Consider the following 27,851-nt stretch of genomic DNA (forward strand, 5'->3'; position numbering starts at 1 on the left):
GTTTAGAATTGCATAGCGTGATTAAATGTCAGGGGGCTAGATCAACATCTTACTTGTTGATGTGAAGTAAATTAATTGCTCTCACCATGGCACAAAGACACCCAAACAGTAATAAACCTGTGGCTTTAAGCTGGCCATATTCATACAGTTTTTGGTACATGTATGGTAGGCTGATGATCCCTACAAATATCCATGTACTATGGATATTGTTTGGTACAACCTACCTGTTTGACTGCTTGATATAGTTTATCAGAACTAATGCAAATTTTGCACTGTGTTATTCAGTGTTATTGTTTTTACCAGGTGCTGGCTGAAGCTGGCGCAGGATACTGCACACTGCACTTTGCTTTTCTCGGGTCGTAGCGCTCAGGAACTCGTGATCCAGAAGCTTCAGAAGAACATTTAGCTCCGGCAGCAGTTGATCCAGAACTGAGTAAAACAAGAGAGATACGTTGACATCAAACATGGGCAGGCTGGGGAAATGTTTGCTCAACAGGTAGACATTCTCAAACAAAGGTTTAGAACTCACCTATACAAATTAAATTCGAAGCAGTTATGTTTACAATATATAGTTTCTAAATAACAGATTCAGAGATGTCAAGTAAACAGCTACACTGCACACTACTAAATCTTAAATTTTTCCTACACATTGTCTCTAAGGTCTGGTTATAGTTAATAATAATCCAGTCCTTATTTTGCCTATACACAAATGGATTCCTTACCTCTATCATTCAATACCTCTATGCCTGCCTGCATTAATATCAATACATTTATCTGTCATTGCCCACATAGGTTGATTTAAGCATAACAATGCTCAACTGTGCATTTTTTTTGTATAGCATGTTCTCAGCGACAGGCAGATGTCCTTAGCCTAGTTAAATATATAACTAGTCACTTAAACAGAAAGTTTGCCTATAATATTTTTTATTAACCCGGGTGCAAATAAATCAAATTCAGAAAACAAAATAAATTATTTCCAGTTATAATATCAAAAGTAGGAACAACAAAACAGCAGTAATGTTGGGAACAATTATGAAACGGTTTGCAAAAATACATTTTATCAGGCAGACATCATTAAGTAACAATGCATTAACAAGACAATCAAAAGAAATGCACAGGATGAAGGCAGATTAGAACCACTTAAACTTGGAGATACAGGGAGGGAAGTGCTGAACGAAAAAGAAAAAGAGATGCGAGACACATTCACAGAAATGTGGGAGAGGAAGGAAGAAAACTCTGATACAGCAGTGAACAGAAAACAGACACAAAAATATCAGTCCAGAGCTTTTGTGTGGTTTTGTCTATCTTCAGAAAAGGCAACAAGAATTTGGGATATGTGAAGTGAGCGTCTATTATTTGAAAGGTAATGTAAGCAGGCCTGAGAGCAGAGGTAGATATGGCCAGCTCCTTATCTCAGATATTTCATTATGGCAGGACATCAAGGGTGAGGTTACTGGTATGACTAATAGTATCACCAAGAGCCAGATACACATACGTTCCAGGTACATACCACCGCAAAAACGATTCCTTTTGATTCACAATACTTGATTGTAGCCTTAAAATCAAATTCTAAGATAGACATATAATTTATTTGTTCTTACTATAAATATTACCTCCTGTACTGGTAAAAAAGTGTATGTTATCAATCTGCATCCATCTTTTGTACAGAGCTGTGTAATAGTGTGATATGTTAGAGATTGACTAATACACGTTAATAATGTATAAGGTCTAAGGAAGTGAGACCAGGATACCTATGGGGAAGCTAGTAACCTTATCCCTAATCTCAGAGGACTCTATCCAATATGGCAGCATGACAACAAAGTTCAAAGGGTTAAATAACTTCACATACACTCGAAAATTGATAAATATTTATTACAATTTATGCAAAGCCATCTCTCATCTATTATCACATATACCATCCACTGCTTTAGCTTATGAAAGATAGAAGAAAATAAGCCTGCAGCTGTCTCTCACAAGCACAGTATGGCTTCCAGAATGCCAGGGTGTTAAATATAGCCAGCCTGTAAATGGTTTCCAAGGGATCCCAGTGGGTCTGTAAATATAACAAACACCCCTTTTCTGATTCAAAGTCAGTCACAGGAAGTGCAAGCTCCCGCCTCTCTTTCTGTCAGAGCTCTTTGCACCTTGTTGTAGAATGTGGCAGAAAGGGAAGGGGGGAATATCCTGAGGAACACCCATTTTGTGTGACCTCAGATTAAACCATGTAGTCTGCGCTGGCAAGCAATGAATGAACAATCATATGTTAATGACTGACAGCTTTTCCATTAGCCTAGATTCTAAACACCACAAAAATTACCATGGAGAGTTTAATAATAACACTGGGCTCAAGGAAAAAGCAGCCCGTAAACTTCCTGCTCTGTGTGTCCACATCTGTATAGCTGAATGTATTTGCACTAGAACATCATGAGATACATCAAATGAGTAATTATTTTTGTGCTTTTTCATTTAAACAAGAGATATTCTCTTGCAAGACAAGGAATGGAACAGTAGGTAGAACATGGAATGACATGCATTCTGGCACCATTACCAAACAGGAAATTACTCCTCATAAAGTTACCGGTAGGCTACACTTGCACAGTAAAAGAGATTGGGACTTAAGCTAAAGTACATTTTATGTGGATTCATAAAGTTGGCTAGGCACAAACTAACTCTAGTGGCTGTTAAATGACTGCTCTTACCCACAGGGCCACAGGTAAGCCATGAGTAATATTATGGAAGCAGCTGAAGTACACAGTATTTGTGATACATTAATGCTGAGCCTGTGTGTTATGTTGGTAAGGATCAGTGACAATCTGCAATTCTGCTAATATTATCATTGCCTTAAAGGTGGGCTGCACAGTCGTGTAACATACTGCATGAAAAATCCACTGCTGGAAACTGCCTTTGATCTCCTCTCCAAAGAACCAATAATATTTTTCTTACAATGATGTATATACATAACTGGATTCGATTATCACCTTGTTCGCGGCTAAATGGCAGTTTAATACCTAGATTTCCTTCTTTTGTTTTCATGGAAATCCCAGTTTTAATTTACTGAGAATTTATTCTTGGTCTTTGTTGCCTGGCAAATATATATATATATATATAAATATATATATATATATATATATATATATATATATATATATATATATATATATAAAACCAAAGGAATTGTGCACTCCGTAGACAAAATTAATACCTGGGTGCCAGCATAGGAAATAAGCAGTGAACAAGGATTACGGCACTCACAGGGTTTTAGTGAAAAAACAAAAAAATATTTTATTATTAAGCCTCAACGTTTCGATCCCCCACAGGGATCTTTGTCAGGAGACGAAGATCCCTGTGGGGGATCGAAACGTTGAGGCTTAATAATAAAATGTTTTAATAATAAATTATTTTTTTGTTTTTTCACTAAAACCCTGTGAGTGCCGCAATCCTTGTTCACTATATATATATATATATATATATATATATATATATATATATACACACACACACACACACACACACGTACATACACAGTCTCAAACATGTTGACACACTCTATGACTATATTAAAAGATAAACTGTCAAAAGAAATCATTTTAGATGTAAAAGAACAGCACTCCAAATCATTTTAATCCCAACATTCCTCTTGCTAATTGTTAAGGTTTAATAAAAAAAAAATTGGAGATTGAGATAACGGAGTACTGGTGTTTCAATTCATATATATATGAGAGAGAGTATATGATGTAATTTTAGGGCAGTAAATAAGCACTCACTCGAATTCCACCTAACAGGCCTACATGCTCTTAATCTCTCATCTGAAAGCAAGTTTCCAGGTATACATATTGACAAAATGTTATAACCTGATATATGTATAGGGTTATCCAGGACAGCCAATAAGCACTCACCCAAAATGTCACCCTAACCGCACTTCAGACTGGGCCCCTAAACAGTGACATAGAAACATTGGTGTACCAGTCACTAGTGTACTAGTTCTATTATGTATAGATGCTGGCAGTATACTAATTGTATTAAAAAAAATAAAAATTATTTATAACCTATAAAATAGGTAATTGTCAAAATGTTATATTTTGATGATAATCAATTGTTCACATCTGAAAATATTGTAGCACAATCTTTGCTGGGCCTCTAGTTTTTGCAGACTGAGGTCAAGAGCAAGCAATGTCACTCTAGCAGAGGTTACAAATTGTTTGTACTTTGGCTGATGGCTGCCTTTACAGTGGCAGTCTGTAAATGACAGACTTGAAGAGGAGAAGGGTTAAGGCTGTACAAACAATCCATGAGATCAGACCAGTTCTGACAAACAATGCTGGGAAAGGTCCTTTACTTCAAACACAAAGCAGGGAACCAGCAGAGTGCAAGGGGTAGGCACTTTGTCATTGGAGCACACACTCTCCCTTTCCCTTTAATTCTCTTATTTCCATTTCCTTACAAACTTCTCATAATTGTTTGTGCACCTCCCAGACTTTCCTTTAGAATTTGCTCTGTTTTCATTCCTTTCTTTCACCTTATGAATGCACCTGCCTTCAGCTTGTAGGGTTATGGCATATGAGGTGCTTTTATGGCTGCTTCTTTCTCATGGGTTTTGGAGCCTTCTATAATTCAGACAGTCTAAGGGCCAAATGATTCTACTTCTGCCGAAACGGCCAATTATGTTAGCAGCTCAGAGATACTGACACCAGAAATTGAACCTTTTTTACATCTACCATAAAATTGACTTTTGCATGCTTCTTATAATTTTGCCAAGTATTTGCCCAATGCTCTTACATTACTTATCTGACTCCCTATGATCGCCTATGAGGGGGCTGCCATATTTGTGCAGCAGGATTCCGTTAGCATTAGAAACTTTTGGCAAAACAGTCAGGTTTAAGAACTTCAACTAACAATTACAATTACTTACAAAAACAAACCTCTCAGCAAAAAACAATCAGCATGACCTATAGGTAACTTTTGATGTACATTCATATTTTAATAAGTAGTTTTTTCGTGTCAGTATCACTTTAAGCACAGATGTGTTTTTTATAATAATACTGGAGAAAGTGTGCCTGTCATCACTGATAGTCACTAGTGCTGCTCCTCAGTGTCTGGTTAGAAGCTACAGATACAATAAAGCATACATATAAAATACATTTTAAAGGTGAGTAAAGGTCAACTAAATGTCTGCAAGTTTTTTTAGTGTTATAGCATGGGGCTGTAGTGCCCGTCCTGGGTGTAGGCTACTTGAAACATATACACACCAATACAATGCACCCTGTGGCAGCTCACTGTACATATCAGTAGAGTAGCAAGAGGACTGTGCCTGTGAAACCCAAACATAAAACATATTTTCTTTGGTGATGACCACCCCTTTGACTACAATGTTCTCCTGCCATCTTCCAGCAGAACATTCCCCTCCCAGCATGAAGTCTTTCTCTAGAGTAGACTGGTTAATCTTCAGTTTAACTTTCTATTTTACTCATCTCTTAACAGGAATATATTTTGTTTGGTGCATTAAACCTAGTAAGTTTTAGGAAAAGACAAAATTTACTTACACAACTGTCTTGATAAAATTATGGTATGGATTACCTGGAAATGGGCTTTGCTTGGGCTGGGTGCTACAAACTTACCTAAATATCTATTGGTACCAGTTAAAATGAATTACATTTGCTACTTTTTATCATTCAATCTTTTACTTGGGGTGAGATTCACTCTTTGAGGGTGATATTCATTGCTGTTCTATAAAAAAATTGAATTTCTATACCTTACCCTGGGTCATTCAGAATAATACATGCTTCAGACAATTATTTGTTATTTCCAGAGTCGAAACTATGACAGGCCAACTGTTCCTGTATAGAGTGTTGTTTATACACTATATTAAAAGTCTTCAGGGCCAGATTATAATATAATAATGATGGCTTCCAAAGAGGTCAGAGCTGTCTAAGGGCCACAACTGGCCTCCAGGCCTGCAGTTCGACAGCCCTGGTCTAGACTTCTAGACATTCTAGACATCTGAACATAGCAAACATATCTTGATGGGATTTAGTGAAAAACAGAAATGCCTGATTGTGTTTCTGTGCTGATGGATGGACAAAACTATTATAATGAAACAAGATGGCTGATTGTCAATGTCTGTACTGAGAGCTGCCTGCCACTAGCATAGACCCTAGGTCTCTCTCCATGTTTGCTACTGTGCTGGATGTAAACTGCACATCCTCCTAGAACTTTCCTTCCTGCAGCAGCCCTGGCTAAACACATAAGCAGCGAATACACCGCTATCTACAAGCCCCTTATGTTTCCTTCCAACTCAGCCAAGCCAAGAGAAACACTGACTCCCTTTCTAAATCAGCACTTTTTTACTGAGGAGTGTCACACAATTTTTACTTTAGGTTTTAACGTTGGCACAAAGGCTGTCAGAATTCATCAATGAAATTTTTCCATTTCAATAGAAAAAAACAACAAAAAAAAGAGAAATGTTGCACTGGGGAAAATTTCCTGCTCGTAATTCCACTGTATTCAGCATTGTTGTCAGCTACCTCGCTGGAATTCATTAGCACTGACTTTTGGTGGGACTTCATCCATACACATATAAAATAAAATTTATATTTTATAAAATAATTTGGAGGGATAAATATTGTTTATGATATGTTGTATGTTCTAAAATGAAATTTTTCAGCAACATCACAATAAATATGAAAACGTGTATTAGCCCAATCACTTGTGCTATATAGTTGGTCGGTAACATTGAATACTTTATGTTAGTCTTCTAAGGTAACTAAACCCCAAGACAATATTGTTCAAAGTATCAGTCCATGGTACAAATCCACATGGGCAGCAGCCCTATGACAAAATAGTCACACCATAGGGCCTCTAAAGTCCAGAATGAGACAATTCTCTCCCTATCTGTGCTATAAGTCTCAATGTTTCCATCTGCCAATGTGTAATGGGACTATATAGGACTTCTACATCTTAATGGGGCTGTTTCGAAGGAAATGGGCGCCAATGGGACAAGAACCCCATCAACTAGCTGATGTGGTCCTCGATTGCCAAGAAAAATAAATCTACATCTGCTCGATTTTTGACCTGGTATCGATTGGGGAGACCCATGGAAACACCCCATAAACTATTTTGGCAGCTTTAATCTGCCCATGTATGGCCACCTTTAGTACAGCCATATAGCTTCAGCTAAAGCATGCCTGACCAACTGGAGGCCGTTAGGCTGGATGTGCTCCTCCAAAAGGTTTTTTTTATGGTCCCCAGTCAGCTCTAGGGCTCCATAGACACATTGTATTAAATTGTAATTTTAATACAATTTGGCCTTCAAACAAAATACAGTGAAACCTCAATGTTAAGTACCCTGATTTTAAGTTTTCCCTCATTTTACATTTTTTATTTGTGGTCCCATCAATTTATAATGCATTTCAATGGGTGCATTTCCCTGATTTTAAGTAATGTTTTCCTGGATTTTACATCAAAATCTTGTCCTGATGTACCCAAAAACTGCTTTTTTCCCTCTATGAATGTTATTATTTGTGAAAGAAAGAGGTTAGAAAATACTAACCAGATGTATATTTTGCCATGGTTCTGCCTGTAAATTGTCAATTCCAATTAGTCTGCCCCTTATACAGTCCTGCACCAATCACTTATTGCTTTAGGCTATGTATGTGACTGACAGAGGGGCCTTGCACATGCCCCCCATAGTGTAATATTAACGCTACAATGCTTAACCCTTGTTATTAACATACATATATTACTTTAACACATTTCCCTGATTTTACATTTTCCTGGATTTCACATCATTTTTTTCCTGGTCCCCTGAAAAACGTAAAACGGGGGTTCAACAGAATATAAAAAATAGTCATCTCATTACATGAAACAAGTTGTAGAGCACTGAGCTAAAGTATTTCCCTTGGAGCTTTGTTGTAGTAATAGAATAGTCTCCAGCAATGCTTTATGAGATAGATGTGTTAGGGTCAGGCAACACGAGCAGATTCGGGGAGATAAGTCGCCCCAGTGACAAATCTCCTCTTCTTTGGGGCGACAATCTCCCTGAACTGTCTTCTCCCTGCCCTCCACCGGCTAAAATGAAAATCGCCTAGGGGAAGGCACATGCAGCGTTTCATTTTCCAAAGTCGACTGAAGTTGCCTCATGAGGAAACTTTGGGCAACTTTGGAAAACGAAGATCCACGTGTGCCTTCCCCCAGGTGATTTTCATCCTAGCTTGAGGTCGATGGGGCGAATAATATCCCGCAAACTGCTCGTGTGGCCAGACCCTTAAAGGGGAATACCTTATATACACATTAGTGTACAACGTGCCAGTGCTATATAATTACAGGATACAAATAATTATATATAACCTATTGGATAAGCAAGCGATTTCAGTTAAAATGAAAAAAAACCCCAAAAAAACGGAAGTATAGATAGGCACACACACACACATATATATGCAATAAGGACAAGTGAGATAAAGACTGGGACAGATACAGATGTCTGTACATGACAGACAAGCATTACTGATTCAGCAGCCATGACATATAAATAGTGACATAATACAGAGGATGGATGAGTACAGTGAAGCAGCAGCATGGGGCACAGCAGCATGGGGGCACAGCAGTGCAGGGACGGATTAAACATTTCCTGCTGGCATGGACTTCACTAGCTCTGAATATGCTTTGCTGCAGGATCGGATTACCCAGCAGGGAAAGTTGGGCTCCCTTTGAAGTCTTTTGTTTGCAGAGCAGAAGATTAATAGCCCCAGATAACTGGGCCCTTATGAAACGCCTCAGAGGTTTACTCCATGGGATTCTGGGTAACGTCACCAAGCAGAACATTGCTACCTTGGCAGGCAGAATTAACAACAAAAAACAGCCCTTCAGTAAGACGTGTGCCACTTTCTACTCTCTGTGGAAATGACATGGCTAAAAACAAACATCTGTGAAAATACTACATATAATATAAATATTTATTGATTAAATATGCTATACATGTTGTTTTATTTGTATACATGCCATACTATCTACTATCATGACACCCACTTCTGAGAGGCCAGATGTTTCACCTCTGCACAGTGTTTCTATTGTTTTCATAGTTGCCCATGGTAGAATAGTATCCAAATGGAGCATTAAGCTTTAGTTGTGGGGGTATGATGGTTTTAGATTTTAGCATCCAGGCTGCATACCTGGCTAGGCCTGGGGGCAAGTTATCTGCTAAATCTGGTGCCCCTGTCTATGGAAAAGCATGATCACCTGCTCCTACAGTCACGCATAATCAGACTAAATCTAAGCCTACCTCAGTTCTGCTACTGAGACAAGAATTTCCCGGGGCTAAAGTACCATTGACAATGCAGGACTTCAGGTTTAAAATAGTGATAGATCCAAAGCAGATGCTCATTTATAGAAATACACAGTCTGACACAGTAAAATGGGGAGAAGAGGATCTATTGGGAACAAAAGCTCCACTCTTTTCCTAGAAAGGATGCGCATCCTTCTCCTTCACACATAGACACATTGCAGACCTCTGAGCTCATACTGGTATTCATGTAAGAACAAGTTCAACCAGGTCAACCACTGCAGTTAATTGGCACAGTAAAAATGGCATCATCCACCACTTAGCAGGGCCCAGTCAGAAGAGCGGCTTTTGGAAGAGCTTTGTATATAAAAAACTAAGAAGCCAGCTTTATAGCGCTTTACACCTCTGTCAAATTCATAACCCTTGGCATAAAATTAAAACTCCTTTTTTAAATTACACTATATGTCACTGTTTTCTTCTATGTATTACTTTATGTACAACTGAGTGTTTGCTATTAAGTAGTGGGTATGGCAAACCTACCACAGATAAGTGCCTCAAAATACAATTTTCTTTTCTACTAGCATTCTCTTGAAATGATTCCTGGTGGGGTTTTTTTTTTCAATGAAAAAGCAGCAGTGTGATGTTTGGAATAAAATACATTGGAACAGTCAGGGGCGATCCTGTCCCCTCCGCCGCCTAAGGCAGCTTAAAGTTGCTGCTGCCCCCCTCCCCCGTGCTCTCACCTGGGGGTCCACGAGGGCGTCAGAGGGCCAGGACGCTAGCGCAGAGAGCATAATTTAGCTCCTTGCGCTAGAAGAGCCGAATTTCCTGTTTGAAAACCGTAAATTTGACTCTTAAAGTACCAGCAGCGGCATTTTTGCCGCCACGGTACCTAATGGGGCACTGCCGCCTGAGGCGAGATTCCCAACTCGCCTCATTGGCGAAACGCCCCTGGGAACAGTTAAACTATTGTTTACCATACTGCTGATTATTTAATTGCCATTTTAAAATGGACACGGAAAGGACCATTCCATTTGATTGCAGCAAGGGGTGAATCATCACTTGGTTTAGACTATATATACAGTCTTTCCCAAACTAAGGGTCTGAACCCCCTGAGTAGTGTATAGGTAGGACACTTCTGGGGTTTCAGTAGGGTTGCCACCTTTTCTGGAAAAAAATACCGGCCTTCCTATATATTTATCTTTTTCCTTATTAATAACATTGGGATCAGCCAATATTTTTACCAGCCAGGCCGGTAAAATACCGGCCAAGTGGCAACCCTAGGTTTCAGGAGTATATGGAATAACAATTAAGCATTCCTATTGTACTTTTAATCAATTAGGTTTAGGTTTAGTCACAGAAACCAAAAAAATTAAGACTGACGATGCTTGACAAAGGGATACAACCGTGAAACGTTGCATAACTGCAAATAAACACGCACGGGTTTGTCCCTGCTTGCACCAGCCTTTGAGTGCCAGTGAATCTTAAATGGTGCCATGAATCAAACATGTAAAGAGTAGAGAGTTTAAAGGGATACTGTCATGGAAAAACATGTTTTTTTCAAAACGCATCATTTAATAGTGCTGCTCCACAGAATTCTGCACTGAAATCCATTTTTCAAAAGAGCAAACAGATTTTGTTATATTCAATTTTGAAATCTGACATGGGGCTAGACATTTTGTCAATTTCACAGTCATGTGACTTGTGCTCTGAAAAACTTCAATCACTCTTTACTGCTGTACTGCAAGTTGGAGTGATATCACCCCCCTCCCCCCCAGCAGCCTAACAACAGAACAATGGGAATGTAACGAGATAGCAGCTCCCTAACACAAGATAACAGCTCCCTGGAAGATATAAGAACAGCACAATAGTAAAAGCCAAGTCCCACTGAGACTGATTCAGTTACATTAAGGGCTATTCCACACGGGGAGATAGCCACGCGTTTGCGGTCGCGGCGACAAAGCGCCGCGCCAGTCGCCGCGACCGGCGAAGGCGACAGGTTTGTATGGGCGCCTATGTAAAAACGCCTGTGCTAACCACACGAGGCGATGCGCTTTTCAACAGTCGCCTGAAAAAGCCTGGCGAGGCATTTTCAAGGCGACTGTTGAAAAGCGCATCGCCTCGTGTGGTTAGCACAGGCGTTTTTACATAGGCGCCCATACAAACCTGTCGCCTGCGCCGGTCGCGGCGACTGGCGCGGCGCTTTGTCGCCGCGACCGCAAACGCGTGGCTATCTCCCCGTGTGGACTAGCCCTAAGTAGGAGAAATAACAGCCTGCCAGAAAATAATTCCATCCTAAAGTGCAGGCATAAGTCACAAGACAGGGGCAGCTGGGAAACTGACAAAATGTCTAGCCCCATGTCAGATTTCAAAATTGAATATACAAAAATCTGTTTGATCTTTTGAGAAATGGATTTCAGTGCAGAATTCTGCTGGAGCAGCACTATTAACTGATGTGTTTTGGAAAAAACATGTTTTTCCATGACAGTATCCCTTTAACCATATTCCTTGATTACCAGACTAGGAAATATTCTGTATGCATACCATAGCACACCACAAATTATGTACAGTACTGGGCATGCCTTCCTTTGATCATTTGGATCAAGTGTATCCCAAAAACCTTTGTTATAAAGGTATGGGACGTTATCCAGAATGCTCGGGAACTAGGGTTTTCTGCATAAGGGGTCTTTTCTACTAAAAAAATAATTTAAACATTATTTATACCCAATACATTTGTTTTGCTACCAATAAGAATTAATTATATGTTAGATGTGGTCACACAAGGTACTGGTTTATTATTATAGCGAAAAAGGAAATTATTTACATACATTTTAATTATTTGACTAAAATGGAGTCTATGGGAAATGGCCTTTCCGTAATTCAGCTTACTCGATAACGGGTTTCTGGATAACGGATCCCATGCCTGTATTGCAAACAATTTTAAAACTGTGTCAGTCATCCAAGTGTTGTCTATAAAACTTCATTTTACAGAAGGGAGGGTTTTTATTGGCCTATTTAGAAAGGAACTGGATATTACAGTGGTTCTATAAACACAGCATAAAGTGGCAGTACTTTCACCTGTTACAGTCACTTGTTCCCCTGCTGTCGTGTAGCCATTAATAGAACTCCCATTTTACGGTTTTCATGGAAACTGAAATACAATGGTAAAAAAAAATCCGAAAAGCACTCAATATTTCAGTGCTAACTCCAGAAACCTTCTTATATTGCTAGTTATATTGTGTATCAGCTGTATAATGTCTATTTTTATTGACCCGCAAACTGCTGGTTCTGGCAATAAGATATGTGTGTCTGTTATGACATCAGCCTGTCCAGTCTAGCATATCTAATGGGCTGAGTTAAAAGAAATAGGCAACTTCACAAGAGCCCAAGACAAAGGGAGGAGGAGGCAGTTAATAAAGTGAAGGGAAAAGGATTAATGGAGTGGTCAGTTCCTTCTCATTCCCCTTAGGCACTGATAAGGGATACGGGTCCTGAATACATAAGAGCAATTGTTTCAAACCTCCTTCTCAAGCTTTATTTCTCAGTTGTGTGCAGCATTATTTCATATCAGTGCTTAAGGGAAGGGCATTCATTAAGACACCCAATCACCCTCTGAGATCTTTATCACCCTGGGAGAAAATGCACCTGCCCCCGCAAACTCAACAACTTCACATGACATACTATTAGTATACTGATGGTGTAACAGCACTTCTAATTAGGACATAATTAAGGGAGGGCTGGCATGGAAAACATTAGTGTTGATGAGCAATAAATAAGGGCTGAAGGAGACTTCTTAAACTTTTTAGTACAGGACCAATATTAAGGGTTATTTACTAAAATCCGATTTTATCTTATTTTTTTAAATAAAAAAAGCTAAACCAAACTCCCATACCTGATTTTACCCTTTTTATCATTAAAATAACTGGAATAAATCAAATCGGGGGAAAAACTTGGTAAAATTGAGCAAAAACGCAAATCAACTGTTGAATGGAAAATTATCAATGTAACGGCATGTTAATTATCATTGCTCTTCAACATATATGGTGGCCATCAGGGGCGTTTCTGCCATGAGGCAAGGTGAGTACCTTCCTCAGGCGGCAGCTGGCCAGAAGTTACCAGGGGCGGCAAAAAGCCGCTCCTGTAACTTTAAGAGCCAAATTTCCAGTTTTTAAACCGGAAATTCGGCTTTGCTAGCGCAGAGAGCTTAATTTCGCTTTCTGCACTAGCGATACGCCCCCCTCTGACCCCTGTCGGCGATATTAAGGTAAGCACGCCGGGCAGCATTTAGAACGTTGCCTCAGGCGGCATTAAGGTCTGAAACACGACTGGTGGCCATTTTATTCACTGTATCCAGTTTGGAGGTGGGATTATAACATCAGTTTCTTCTACAAAATTTTGTAAGGAATTAATTTTTCTATGTATTCCTTATTTTTCATTCTAACCACATTCTTATTTACCTCAGGAGCCACATAGAGGGTAAAATTAAAGATGTCTAGATAGTAACGTCTAAAGTTTTAGCTACAACAAATATATTGTCCCCCGGAGGAAGCAATTATTTTTAACAACAGTAACCCAAAATAAATTCCAATAACTTTGCATGCACTGCCTTTTCTCGTAATAAGTGACCCTCCCAGTGATACACAGAGACAAACACAGGAACAGATAAACATGCACAAGAGACAACAGAACACGCACATATATACATCAAATATCAAACAACATTCTTGGCCCTCACCTGGGATAGAAGGGAAATATGTACTTGCCAAAGGAAGGAAGCACTGTGATGTCATTGCGCTGCCGGTTGGAGTGAGTGAACCCAAGGGAGAAGCACTGACAGAATGAGGGGAAAAAAAATCACTGAGTCTATGGAAGGGAATGCTTTGGGGGTCCTCAAAAACCTTTGGTGAATTAATTAATTTTTAGGTAATCTGATAAAATATTTCAGTTAGTAACCTGTGAAGAGGGAGGTTCAAATGTGTGTATTTATGGCTCAGACCGCCATAGTGTCCTCCAATCTGACCTGTGCCATATTGTCCTGTTATTTCCTATATTATTGTCTCTTTCCTGTCACCCCTCTCCTTCTGAACATCTCTGTGTCTGCTGCGGAAAGCTACTCTACATCAGTTTAAACATTTTCAGTGGTTTGTTTAGAGCAGAACAAGAATTTTACTCATATACAGGCTATCAATCTTTAGGAACCATGCCAAAGGCCCAGGAGATGTTACTGAAACAAGACCTCTAACAATGACATAACAGAGCTGTTACTGCCAAGAGCAGGGGTCCCCAACCTTTTTCACCCGTGAGCAACATTCAGATGTAAAAAGAGTTCCTGGGTGGTGCCAAATAAGGGATGTGATTGGCTATTGGTAGCCCCTTTGTGGACTGGCAGCCTACAGGAGGCTATGTTTGGCAGTACATGTGGTTTTTATGCAACTAAAACTTGCGTCCAAGCCAGGAATTGAAAAATAAGCACCTGCCTTGACGTGGCACGTGAGCTTACATATTTTGGGAAAATTATGGAACTAACACCTAATTTTTTGTAATAACTATTTTTAAAGGCAGATTGTGCGCTGCCAATTTTTCTCTTTGTGTACAAATATTGGTTTACAGCAGCTGGTCAACTCCAGATTGTGGGTTACACCGAGCGCTGGCACATAGCAGCTGGTCAACGCCACAGTGTGGGTTAGACCAATCGCTTTTTTCTGTGTTAGGAGTATAAACCCAGTTGCTCTAAGTGCGTAAATATGACTTTGTGATCCATATAAAAAGATATTAAAATGTAGAGAGACTGATCCCCCCCTCCATTTAAGCAGGCTGGATGAAGCAAGTGTAAACTAATTTCATGCTTTCTGGAGTATTATGTGTAGGCTTCTTATAAATGAACTTGCTCTAGGCTACTGATTATAAGCACATAAAAAAAAGATATACAGAATGGCATTTATGCTTCCTTGTAGATTTCTTTGCTTTCCAATGGAAAGTGGTAGAATATTTTTCCATCAGTGTAATTGTACACCATACAGAGCTACATTTAAAACCCCTCCATGACTTCTTTAACAAAACAAGTATAAGTATATATGAGCAAAATAATATAGCTTTTAAAGAAATTACAGTGGCCCATTGCATAGCAACTTTATGTTTTGCCCCACCTGAAGATTCTCACGGTTCTATAGTGCAGTCTGTAATGTCATGCTGAAAATCCTCAGATATTCTATCCTCCTAAATAAAACTACACAGACCTTAGGGTCACAGGCAGGAGCAGTCGAAGACATTCTACTGGTAATGGTAATTACTGTGACATTGTAACACTGGGGGACACAACAGGATCAGATACCCATGAAATTGGACAAGAGCTAACTTTAGGGATTTTCTCTCATCTTCAGAGAAAGTTTGTATATGATATTTAATTGATGTGGTTTTTTTTCCCAGAGCCACACAAAAGAAATCCACATGAAGGAGGATTCCTCTACCACATGTAACAAGTCTTTGCAGAGCCCAGCAAACACTATATACTATAGAATATATTTTTTGTAGCCTCTTTTTATTTTCCATAACTGCACTGTTGGTATTCGAAGCAACTGGGGAATTGCTCTGAGCCCTGAGCTAGCTCAACCTCAATGTGTTACAATACATGTAAGTGCAGAACTCCTTACTTCTCTCATACAAACCCCAAAGAAAATGTTGCTCGGTTTAAAAAATGTTGCACAAAAATTGGCCATTCGCTTCAATGCATTTGACGATTTTTTTTGCCTTTCGACAATTTTTGGCAAAGCGCAAGGTGTCAGATTCGCCCCATCACTAGAGTTTATCATATATTGAAGAGGAAGCTGGGACAGACTACTGACCCACCCAAGCAAATTTAGGCCTAGACCCAATCACATTTTGGGTTTCAAAGAGAAGACAAATCAATGCTGCTACTCCAACTTCCACTCCCAGTAAAATGCAATGCAACCTTCCATAAATCCAGGCAATTCCAAATCTCGCTGTTACAGCCGTGATTGCCGTGTAGCGGATCTTTTGAAGGTAGATCATGTTAACAGAGAATAATTTTTCCAACAGTTGCTCAAACCACAGGCATTTGTAGCAAGCTTCAATTTCAATTTTCAATTAGAAACAACAGAGTGTTTCTAAATATATTTATCATGTTATAGACACAAGCACATGTGGCTCTAAATATAACAGATAAAGGCGAGGATGATAACGCCATTGGTAGGGCGTTTTACAGCACAGCAGCTGCACGTGTTGCTAGTAGCTGCCTACAGCTCACATCTCTTCATTATAAAATAGATACTATTATTATAAAAGAGATGTTAAAGGGGTGGTTCACCATTAAGTTAACCTTTAGGGGCAGATTTATCAAGGGTCGAAGTGAAAAAAAAAGTTAAAATATTCGAAATTCAAAGTAATTTTTTGAATACTTCGACCATCGAATAGGATACTATTTACTTCAACTTCGAGTAAAAATCGTTCGACTATTCGACCATTCGATAATCTAAATACTGTCTCTTTAAAAAATACTTCGACTTCAATACTTCGCCAACTTAAACCTGCCAAAGTGTTAGCCTATGGGGAACTTCCAGAGCAATTTTCTAAGTTTTTTATATTCGAAGGAAAATTGTACGATCATACGATAAAATTGCTTGAATCGTACGATCGGAATATGATCGTACGATGAATAAAATCCTCCGACTTCGAATGTCGGAGGATTCTATTCGATGGTCGAATTTCGAAGTATTTTCCTCTTCGAAATTCGACCCTTGATAAATCTGCCCCTTAGTGTGTTATAGTATATTCTAAGCAACTTTTCATTTTGTCTTCATTATTTATTTTTATTCTTTTTTTTAATTATTTGCCTTCTTCTTCTGACTCTTTCCAGCTTTCAAACGGGGGATACTGACCCCGTCTAAAAAAGAAATGCTCTTTGATGCTGCACACTTAGAGGCACATTTATCAAGGGTTGAATTTTGAATTTGTGTTTTTTTAAACTCCCTTAAATTTGAATGAATTAGACTTGGGGAGATTTCTTTTTTTAAAAAAAAATCTAATTTGTAAAAGCCGGATGAATTTAAACAACCCAAAAACAACTCCAAATTGACCCCTGGACCTCTCCCATTGACTTAAACAGTAATTCGCAGGTTTTATGTTGGCGAATAGTCGAATTCGAATTCTTAAAGGGCCAGAGTATAATAAGTGTCAAAAATCTTTTTTGACCATAAAAAAAAAAATCGAAAACTTGAATTTTCAATTCGACCCTTAATAAATCTGCCCCTTACTGTTATTGCTACCTTTTATTACTCATGATTATATTCAGGTCCTCTCCTATTCAGATTACATTCTCTTCTTCAAAGAAATGCATGGTTGCTAGGGTAATTTGGACCCAAGCAACCAGATTGCTGAACTGGAGACCTACTGAATAAAAAGCGAAATAATTGAAAAACCACAAATAATAAAAACCAATTGCAAATTGTCTCAGAACATCACTCTCTATATCATACTAAAAGTTAACTCAAAGGTGAACAACCCCTTTAACATCTACTGTGTTACTATGCCTTCATTTTTTAACGCTTCTCCCTTCTTTATATTTGTCTAATAGTATAAATTTTCCCATATTTTTATTTTTGTAAAGCCCTTAATCTACCAACAGATACTTGTTGCAAAACCCTGAGGCATGGCAAACATGCACAGGCAGTTTAAGTCAACATTTAGTAACTAATCCAGTGATATCTTAATTTTCTACATAGCGGCATTTATTATAGTAAAAGTGGCAAACATATTGCTTGTTCAGCAGTCATTCTACATAGGTATCACCATATGGTGCAGATTGAAGCCAAAGTAAAACATTTATATATGTATAAATGCAAATGGTTGGAGATGATGCTTAAAAAAAGTTACACTTTCACTTTTGCAATTTATTTTACACTATAAATAAACTGAATGTATGTAATGGAAATGAATGGAAAATGATGCAAAAGAACACACATTTGCTTATTAACTGTGAGGTTACAGCACAATCGGGTGCCAAGGTTGAAGTATTAGTGCTGGGAGTTTGTCTGAGTGCCAGGTATTAATGGAATGCTGGAATAGCGCAGTCAAGGTTTGGATTATACTCTCTGGAGTGCAGGGTAGGCGTCGAGTGCTTCTCAAACACAGAATAAAAAAAGCTTAAGGGGTGAACAGGGCAGTGTTCAGTCACATCTCTTCTCTCCTTATACAGCCACAGAGAATTCAGTGTAAACACAGGCTGCCTGTTCTGTATCAAACCCTGAGTGAGCTACGTACTGGTATAGCTTTTGAGACACCTGGGGAGGGCTGCAGGTCAATAAATGTGCCATTGTGGACTGAAGGGGGGGAGGATTGGGTGGTCACAGAATGAACCATCACAAGGAAACACCCATTCTGCTCCGGGAAAGAAACTGCCACAAGAGTCCCCCTATGCTTCAATAAACAGCAATTGTATCATGGATGTGCCCGGGGGTATTTCTATGAAGTGCTGACATACTGCTAAAAGGCCTGTTTCTTGCACCTCTAAGCTGTGGTCAAAAAGCCATTAAATAAACAAGCAGAACCTATGAGCCTCTGTGCCACGCTGCTAGTGATACAAAGTATTAGCAACAATGCAGCCCAATGTTCTCAAACAAACTACTGCATGTACGGTATGCACATTTTATAGGCTCTCCAGGGTGGCCATGATTGGGGAACATGGGGGAGCTCTCACAAATCTTTGAAACTAAGCTTTTAAACTGGACATTATATACTAGTTAGGTGTAGCAATTTATTAATTATTTTGTTGCTGTATTTCTCTAGAATTGTATTTCTAAGCAGATAAGTAGGAATATATTAGGCATGATTAAAGAAAAATGCTTATTGCATTTAAAGCTATTGCACTGTTCTAGATTTTAATTTAAAACTGATATTTATGTGACAGTGGAGATATTGATTTAAAATGACCCCCCCCCCCTTGTACCACCTTATCATCTCCCCAGTCTCCAGATGCCTCTTAATTGAACAACTTTTCCACCAATTCCTGTCATCCCCTCTATAAAGTACTCACAAGCATACCAGCCCTCTTACTTTGTAGTCCCAGTACCAGACACATCCCTTACACATGCATGTTGACATGATTCAGGATATTTTAGGTCTCCTTTAAAGGGCGCTCCAACCCCAAAATAAAAATTTGCCTTTGAAAAGGAAGTTATTTGTGAAAACAATTGATATTGAAAGCTGCATTTGCTTAACTCCTGTTGTTACTTTTTAAACAATGTTGCAAAAGTCTAAAGCTGGCCATAGATCTAAAGATTTTTAAAAGATCTTTTTGTTATCGTGAGACCACGAGTATCTCGAAACGATCGTTTAAATGTACGATTTGTCCATCAACTAAAAAGACCATTTCAGGCGATATTGCCAGGAAAACTGAGGCTAGCTGCCTGCTTGGCACTGCAAACATAGATAGATTGCACTGGGGCCGCTAAATTTTTTTTAACCTCACCGATCAATTTTCTGACAGATGTCGGACGAAAAATCGTAAGATGTACGATCGTTTGATTCCCACTAACTTCACAATAATTTGAAGTATTGGTCGGATTTCGCTATAATCGGTCGCTCACCAAAGAAAAATCTTTGTGTCTATGGGGACCTTTAGTTCCCCAGCAAAGACAGATCTGCTAATCGGTTGCCTTGTCTTACATTGTATCAACAGTCTCAGCCATGTGCGGGTTTGGGCTGACCTTGCTGTGCTGTTTGTGGGGCTTCGGGTGACCCCAGACTGCCAGCTTCTGACTACTGGTTTTATAGGTGCGCCTGCCCGTTCCTCCACTTTTGTGATGTCATCTGCAGGGCGGGTCTGCATGGGTCTATAAAAGGAGGAGGGAAGCCGGGTGTGGGCAGGCGGGTGCGTGTTCGGGTCAAGCTTTTCTCGACCCACACATCACTACTATACATTTAAGTAGAAAGTTACCAGAACCAACTGTAGCTGCTGTTCCTGCAGAAACAGCCCTTCCCTTCCCATGTTATATGAGGAGACTGGTCAGATGCAGCGCCAAGGTCAGAGATTTTAGCTCAGAAGTTTCCTGTGCAGGCCGCATCCTGTGGTGGAGGCCTGGATTTGCTTGGGGAGAGGGCGGTAGAGACCACCGGAAAAATAGGAAATGCTCCTATCCTGGAGAATCAAAAAGCCAGGGTGGAGGTAGAGAAGATGGGGATATCCATGTTCGCTGCATACTGGCACAGTAGTACATTAGACAGTGTAGTTGTCCAGTCTTTGGCAAAAAATGACTAGCAACCACACAAAATATTGTCATTACTGGGGGCATTTATAAACATAATCATTCATGGTTTTTGCAAGCAAGCTGCATTCATTCTAGCAAAGTAATCCCTGGCAGTATTTAACAGAGCAAACACAGCTGCATTAAGTGTGGTGCCAACTATTTCACAGGTTTTGTTGTATTCCCTCTTACTTTCCTTGGTACTAAAAGTTCCAGGGGCTGGACATCCACTCCTAAATATAGGGCCTCCTGAAAACTGATGGAGAACTAACTAATGGTTTACTAATTCACAACCAACAGTTGGTTGTGGCCATAAAGATAATAACTAATGTTTTAGGGCAATCACTGAAAAAGTAAATGAGTGTGTTACAGCACTGGTTATTAACATACTTCCAATCCTAACATTAAAGCATAAGATATGGATACTTATCATGTTCCTGACCTATCCATGTCCTTTCCAATCATGGCCAGACCCAGTACTGAGAAAAAAGGCCAAGAAACTTGCGAAAACTCATATACATCAATGGATATTTGAGTTCCTACTTCCTAATGAATATTTACCCTCTCTTTTTGCATAATAAATGACATACCAGTCAGGAATACTTGGGAACCGTTACGGTTCTGCTCCTCTGCAATGTCAGGAGGAACAACACCATTAAATAAGCTATATCAAATTTAGCGAATATAAATCAGAGAATAAAGTGGGAAAATGGTCACAAACCTTAGAAACGTGAGGCGATAACCTTGAGTTAAAGTGTATAGTTGTATAGGTAAATCTAAAAACAACTGGACTTGCTGAGTAATCGATGAAGACGTTTCTCAGCTAGTCCAGTTGTTTTTAGATTTACCTATACTAGATATACCATGACCTGGATGAATGAAAATCTTCATAGTTGTATAGTTGTAGTTTAGTGTTTATTATGTTAAATATTAGTCCCCTAATTACAGAATACAAAATAGCAAATTTTGGACAGCAAATGTGATCAGCTTCATATATCACTTTATATGACCTCCAAGACAGGCTTCCAGGAGTATGTTGGAGACAAACATTCTCCCAAAATAAAACCATATCTGGCCTTCAGGCTAAGCCCCTCATCCAAGGTTGCCCCACAGTTTAGAATCTCCATAATTTGGTCTCAATCATCATTACATGATATATTTTGAAGCTAGGAGTGGCTGTGAGCCTGACCTGACTTCTACCAGGCTCGATGGCCAAGTCAGCACACGTTTTAGAAAGGTTGTTGAAAGGTTTACCAAAGCTTAGCTGGAATTAGGTTTCAGCTGAGGAAACAATGAGAATCTTGAGTGTTGAGATCACTGTGTCGCAGAGAAGAGTGTAAACCCTTAGCTGTGAAAAGACATGCTCTGAAGTCAACATTCCTGAGTTCAAGTGACAAACTGGGACCTCTTGCCTTTATTTGTTGCATTATTTGTTTACTCCACCCACCAATATATTGAATAGCACTGCAGTAAATGCTTGTGCTTCACATTTAAACTGTAATTAGTTATCCCACTGCTGTACATAATTTGCAATACCTAAATTATAGGTACAGTATACTGTCATCCTTCAAGAAGAAATATAACTGCTGTTCTACATTTTGAAGCAGAAGCATTAATTGGAATGTGGCTCCAAGGTATGTTCCCATTGTATGTTGGAAATGCCCCCCCCAAGGGTACACATATTTCATTTCATACAAAATCTGCTGTTACAAGTTAGTGGGACTGCTATGTAAAGATGGCCATATTGGCTGCCGACTCATTAATTCATGTTCAGTATCTGATTGGTCACGTCTTGATCAGATTGCAGAGCTGTTGGGTCCAACAGCTCTGCAAACAGTTTTCATATGTTTTCGTGTACCTTGAACATTAAAAGAATATGTTTTTTTGTTCCTCACATTAATTCTGCAATGGCATTGCTCTGTCTGAATTTCCGGAAGGCTCACGACATGTATTGTTATTGTCCAGGCCATGTTGTTTACTGCTCCCAACAATGTTTCATTGTACGAGGCAGCAGTGAGATCAGCATCATTAGCTGACACCACGAGAATGGCACAAATATTTGAGAATATAGCCTTTTTTTAAAAAAAAAAAAAAAAACTCAAGGGGATTAACCCACAGGTACAACAGCCATCTCAAAGCAACTAATGGTGTAACCCACAGATGCCAAAATAATTTCCTACTACTGTGCTAGAGAGGATGCTATTACTCATTATAATACAATGCACATGTTAAATGGCTAATATACCAAACCAGATTTTTCTGAAATTGGCAGCAATCATGAGGCTGATTTCACACTGTACCTTTTCATTGACTTTTTACCTACAAATGGGAGTTTCCATATTGCTTGTCCAGTCTCCTACATAAACAGCACCTCTAGTGGTTTTACATAAAAGGTATTGTTTGTACAAGCAATCTATCTGGCTCCATCACATGTATAAATACACAAAAACCCTCCAGTGTACAAACTAAACTACACACTTATAGTACTTTATAGTCTGTTTACAGGAAGAAAATTATGTTATGTGTACAGTATTGTATGGAAGTGTTACTGAATCCTAATGTACAGCAGTCTACAGTCTTGGCGTCACTAAGTATGTTTATAACATGTCTTTATTTAAGAGGGGATATAAAACAGAGTTTTGGTGCAGCTATCCAGATATGAGAGTGTCTATTCCTAGCACAAGTCTGAAAGCCATTCAGGGTCTGTCTCTGTTTGAAGAAGACAAATAAACAAAGCTACCATTCAGGTTGTTTTTTGTGCACGATTATTGTATTCCATTCATATGTATTCACTATTTTGGCAAAGGTCTGCTGTGTTTAACAATGGCCCTACAACAAGAGCTTGAGGAGCATGAATGTAGAAATCAAGGTCCCCTAGGTATCAGTCTGAGATTGGACGCACCCTCTGCCCTGGCTTCCTCTGTATCCTATGTAAAAGAGAAGTCAATGTGGTCCATACTGGAGAGCTGTTTGCTTTTCAAGAAACAGTAACACTGCACAGTGCCCTGCACGGGCAAAACTGATCTGTTTGCTTCAGAAACACTACTATAGTTCATATAAACAAGCTGCAGTGTACCAATGGCAGAAATTGAAAAAATGCTATAAGGCACAGGTTAATTAGTGGATAACAGATAACACCACTATGTTCTACAGAGCTTATCCGCTATCTGCAGTGTAACCTGAGCCTTTCTCCTTTGAATAGCTGCCCTCATTGCTACACAGCAGCTTATTTATATGAACAATAGTAGTGTTTCTGAAGCAAACACAGCAGTTGTACTAGTGCAGGACAACACTATATTATAGTATTACTTTACTGTTCCTTTAAAGGAGAACTAAACCTTAAAAATTAATATGGTTAAAAATGCCATATTTTATGTGCTGAACTTATTGCACCAGCCTAAAGTTTCAGCTTCTCAATAACTGCAATGATCCAGGACTTCAAACTTGTCACAGGGGGTCACCATCTTGGATAGTGTCTGCCACACTCACATGCTCAGTGGGCTCTGAGCAGCTGTTGAGAAGCTGAGCTTAGGGGTCGTCTCAAATTATCAAACAGAAAATGAGGTTGGCCTGTAATAAAAGCTGATGCTACAGGGCTGATTATTAAATTCTAATGCTAATTGCCCTGGTTTCTGTGTTGCCATGTAGTAATTATCTGTATTAATTATATTGTGACATTTATATTCTATGTGTACTGTATATCTTGAGTCGGCCCCTCTGTTGAGTAAGTGACAGCAGCACAAAAGAAGATGGGGGGCTACTGGGGCTATTTGGAGACACACATCTTCACTGCTAAATGGCTGTGGTTGCCTTGGGCTGGCACAGAAGCCCAAAACATAATGTACAACATTTCTAGTTACTTCTTTAGTTAAGCTTTAGTTCTCCTTTAAGTCCACTGGGGTTGAAAGGGACTCAGTCAAAGTTGGAATTATAAATCCTAGCTTAAAGACAAGACAAGTGTTTACTCCTGAAGGGAAGAACTTATGGTTTTTCATTAAATCATATTACCACCTTACTAGTACATGTTACTAGTTTATGAGAGATACTTATAATCGATTTATTTTGAAAGAAGCTCTCCTGCTTTAGATGGTAAGCCTGTTTGTATTCTGTAACCCTTGATTGTTACTTTATTATATGACCCCTGTTCTGTTATACATTACCACTGAAGTGATTGTATCTGCTCCCAACCTATAACTTCTACTGGTACCTTGTGTGGCACAGTGAGCTTATGGATTGGGAGGACATACAATCACTTCCTTTAGCAGGATACTTACTGCCAAAAAATAGGGACAGACAGGTCCATGGCAATGATAATGATGCTCCAAATCAGTATTCTGACTCACTTCATGCTCAGTTGTAATGGGCTTCTTCATTGCCTTCTGCTGTGTGTTACCACTGCTACACCTATCAATTGGCATATGCAAGCTATGCATTTCTAATCTTCTCCTGATTGGTCAGCAGTCATTGCAGCTTGCTCTCTCTGAGAATGACAGTTTTTATCAATACAAATGGGCAGACCTCCTGAGTTATAAAGAATTGCACTGCAGTTGAGAAAACACCTTTAGCTTCAATCATTGGCATGGCAATATATGAAAATCATTTAAAAAGTCCATATTAATATTTATTGAGTTCCTGTACAGGCTTAAACTGTGTCAATTTTATGACATGTGCACTTGTAATGATAACATGTAGTTATTCTTCTGTGAGCATATCCAGAAAACCTGCAGTTTGGGTGTTCCTCTAATATCTGAATCAGCATATAGCAACAGTTTAAATAATTTGCTATTGTAATGCTCAGAATCTTCCCACATATATTCCCTTGGCTGTGCAGCTATTCCATTTACCAGCATTCCTTATCATATATAGTTACAGGTATGGGACCTGTTATCCAGAACGCTTAGGACCTAGGGTTTTCCAGAAAACGAATCTTTCCATCATTTGGATATTCATGCCTTAAGTCTACTAGAAAATTACGGTATGTAGGTTAAATAAACCCAATAGGGTAACTAATCTCCCTGAATCTGAATGTGTGTCTCTGCCCTAAAATGGAGTCTATGGGATACAGCCGCTTTGTAATTTGGAGCTTCCTGAAAAATGAGGTTGCAGATAACTGATCCCATACCTGTACTACAATGCTGTTTAGGTAGAACACATATGCTATCACGCTTCCCTTGTCTCTCAGTTCAGCTACATACAGCTAGATGGTTAAAGGATGGTCACTCCTGATAATCAAGAATGTGTGTGGCTCTGGGAGACCTGTAAAGACTCAGGGCTGACAAAGGAAACATCAGTGTTGAAAGGGGAGTCAATTGTCTGGTCAAGGGCTAATTAAATGTGCTTGCCATGACTCATGCACAGTAATAGCAGGAAGCGCAGGAAAGGCAACATAAAAGTGTTCATTTCAGTGGCAATCCCTAACTATAGAGATTACATTCACTGTGCACAGACATCACAACTGAAGGAATGAACAATAATTATATATAATACACAAAAGCCATGAATATCCTGTAAATGATATCCTTATAAACAGTGAGTTCTGATGTCATCAGTTATAAACGGTGAGTTCTGATGTCATTTCTGTCACATGACTCACTGAAAATTGTATATTATAATAAATAAAGTACCCCCAGTTGTAAAATATGAGGATATTAGAAGTTACCTCGGAGTTCCATGACATGTATAAAAACACTCGGCCTTCGGCCTCGTGTTTTTATATGGTCATGAAACTCCTCGGTAACTTATTATATCCTTATAATTTACAAGAGGGGGTACTTTATTCACTATATAAACATATTTTTTTACAGCACTGTAACCGTGACAAAGGTCTCCGTTGAGACCGAAACGTTGGTTCAATAATTTATTTTTTGCTTGTTCATCACTAAAGACCTGTGAGTGTGGCGTAATATGATGTTTTATAATCTCCAGACTCCTGCACCCGGGAATATAAACTTTATTTCGAAATCTATACGATTACAATATTTGATTCCCTTTAACATGCTGAAAAGCTGATTGGAAATGGCAGGTTTGGGGCAGGTGATTTGTAAGATTACTGGGAGCACTAGAAGCCATACAACCTGCCCCATGCCTTTAAGGCAGAGCAGTTACAAAGGGAAGATGCTAAATAACAACAGGTAGGAAGGAGCATAGAATGAAGATGCTGAAGCTTACCTTTGATTCGCTCCATGTCTGTGCTCACAGCTGCATGCCTAGATATTCAGTTGGCACTAGCAGGTTTAAGCAGCTGTGTGGCTCTGCACTGACCCCTGTTCTGTGGAGCTGCTGCTGCTGCTGCTGCCCCAATATCTCTGGAACTGTTTATCTGATCCTGCTGCATGTGAACATTTCCCCTTTGCGCTAATAGCTTCCCAATGAGGCTGATCTGCGCAGTGAGCAGTGGGGATTAGCCGAGGTGCCTCTGATCTCAGCCCCCTGTCCCTTCCCAGATAAATCAAGGAGGCAAAAAAAGTCAACTGTAACTTGCAAAGCTTTTCCTGTGCCTCCCCCTCCCTCATTCAGAGGCCACAGGGTCTTAGTGCCTCCCCCTCCCCTCTGCACTCACTAGCCCACACATTGCTGACAAGCTTTTCCAGGGAGGCTCTTGAGGAGTGTCCTGCCTCACCCTGTGCCAGAGGAAACAAAAAAAAACGTCCCATTCCAGGGAAACCTCTCGCAGAATAATCTCCCTTTGGGATCTCACTGCTTCGCGCTTTCCAAAAATATGCGCCTGAGAGGAGCGCAGGACAGGTGCGCGGGTCTTGCAGCTGCTGCTCACTGACACCAACTGACAACAAGCGAGGGGCAGCGGCGGGCACAGTGTTGCACTGATACACTCACTCACAATGAAATAACAAAGTTAGAGACAATGAGACATTAACTTGTGGGGCACAGAGTGGCGTCGTGTAACATACCTTCCAACTGTCCCTTTTTCGGAGGGACAGTCCCTCTTTTGACAGCTCAACCCGCAGTCCCTCATTTGTACTGGAAAGTCCCTCTTTCTCTGCACTGAAGAGCCAGAAAAAGAAACAAAGTTTCTCACTTAATTGGCTTTTAGCAGAGAGCCCAGAACATCTAACAGGTGCAAATAAGATACTTTGTAACAATTTTTAGACACAAAAACACAGTTTAGATAAGGAGAAATATTTTCAAACTTTCATAACCTGCCAAATTTTGTAAAACAAACATGGTAATTAGGGGGTGTGGCCACAGAAAGGGGTGTGGTCAAAAAATTGCTGCGCTACATGCGGGAAAAAAAATGTTGTCCCTCTTTTTACTTCCAAAATGTTGGGAGGTATGTCCACTGCACACAATTGCAGCTGAGA

General features: G+C 39.5%; 1 protein-coding gene across 2 annotated transcripts in view; it reads right to left on the bottom strand.

Moving 5' to 3' along the window:
* Nucleotides 1-27,183, bottom strand: part of afap1l1.L (actin filament associated protein 1 like 1 L homeolog) — a 40,682-nt gene extending 13,499 nt beyond the window's left edge. The window contains exons 1-2 of one of the 2 annotated variants that reach the window (XM_018252149.2): nucleotides 26,701-27,183; nucleotides 301-429 (exon numbers count right to left, since the gene is read on the bottom strand). In XM_018252149.2, the coding sequence (XP_018107638.1) occupies nucleotides 301-429; nucleotides 26,701-26,716 (145 nt within the window). In that variant the 5' untranslated portion in view covers nucleotides 26,717-27,183. Of the gene's footprint in view, nucleotides 1-300; nucleotides 430-14,009; nucleotides 14,080-26,700 lie in introns of those variants that run through there. The other variant, XM_041586195.1, reaches the window with a different exon arrangement.
* Nucleotides 27,184-27,851: the final 668 nt, after the last annotated feature.

Source organism: Xenopus laevis, chromosome 3L, assembly GCF_017654675.1.
Source record: "Xenopus laevis strain J_2021 chromosome 3L, Xenopus_laevis_v10.1, whole genome shotgun sequence".
Lineage (NCBI taxonomy): Eukaryota > Metazoa > Chordata > Amphibia > Anura > Pipidae > Xenopus > Xenopus laevis.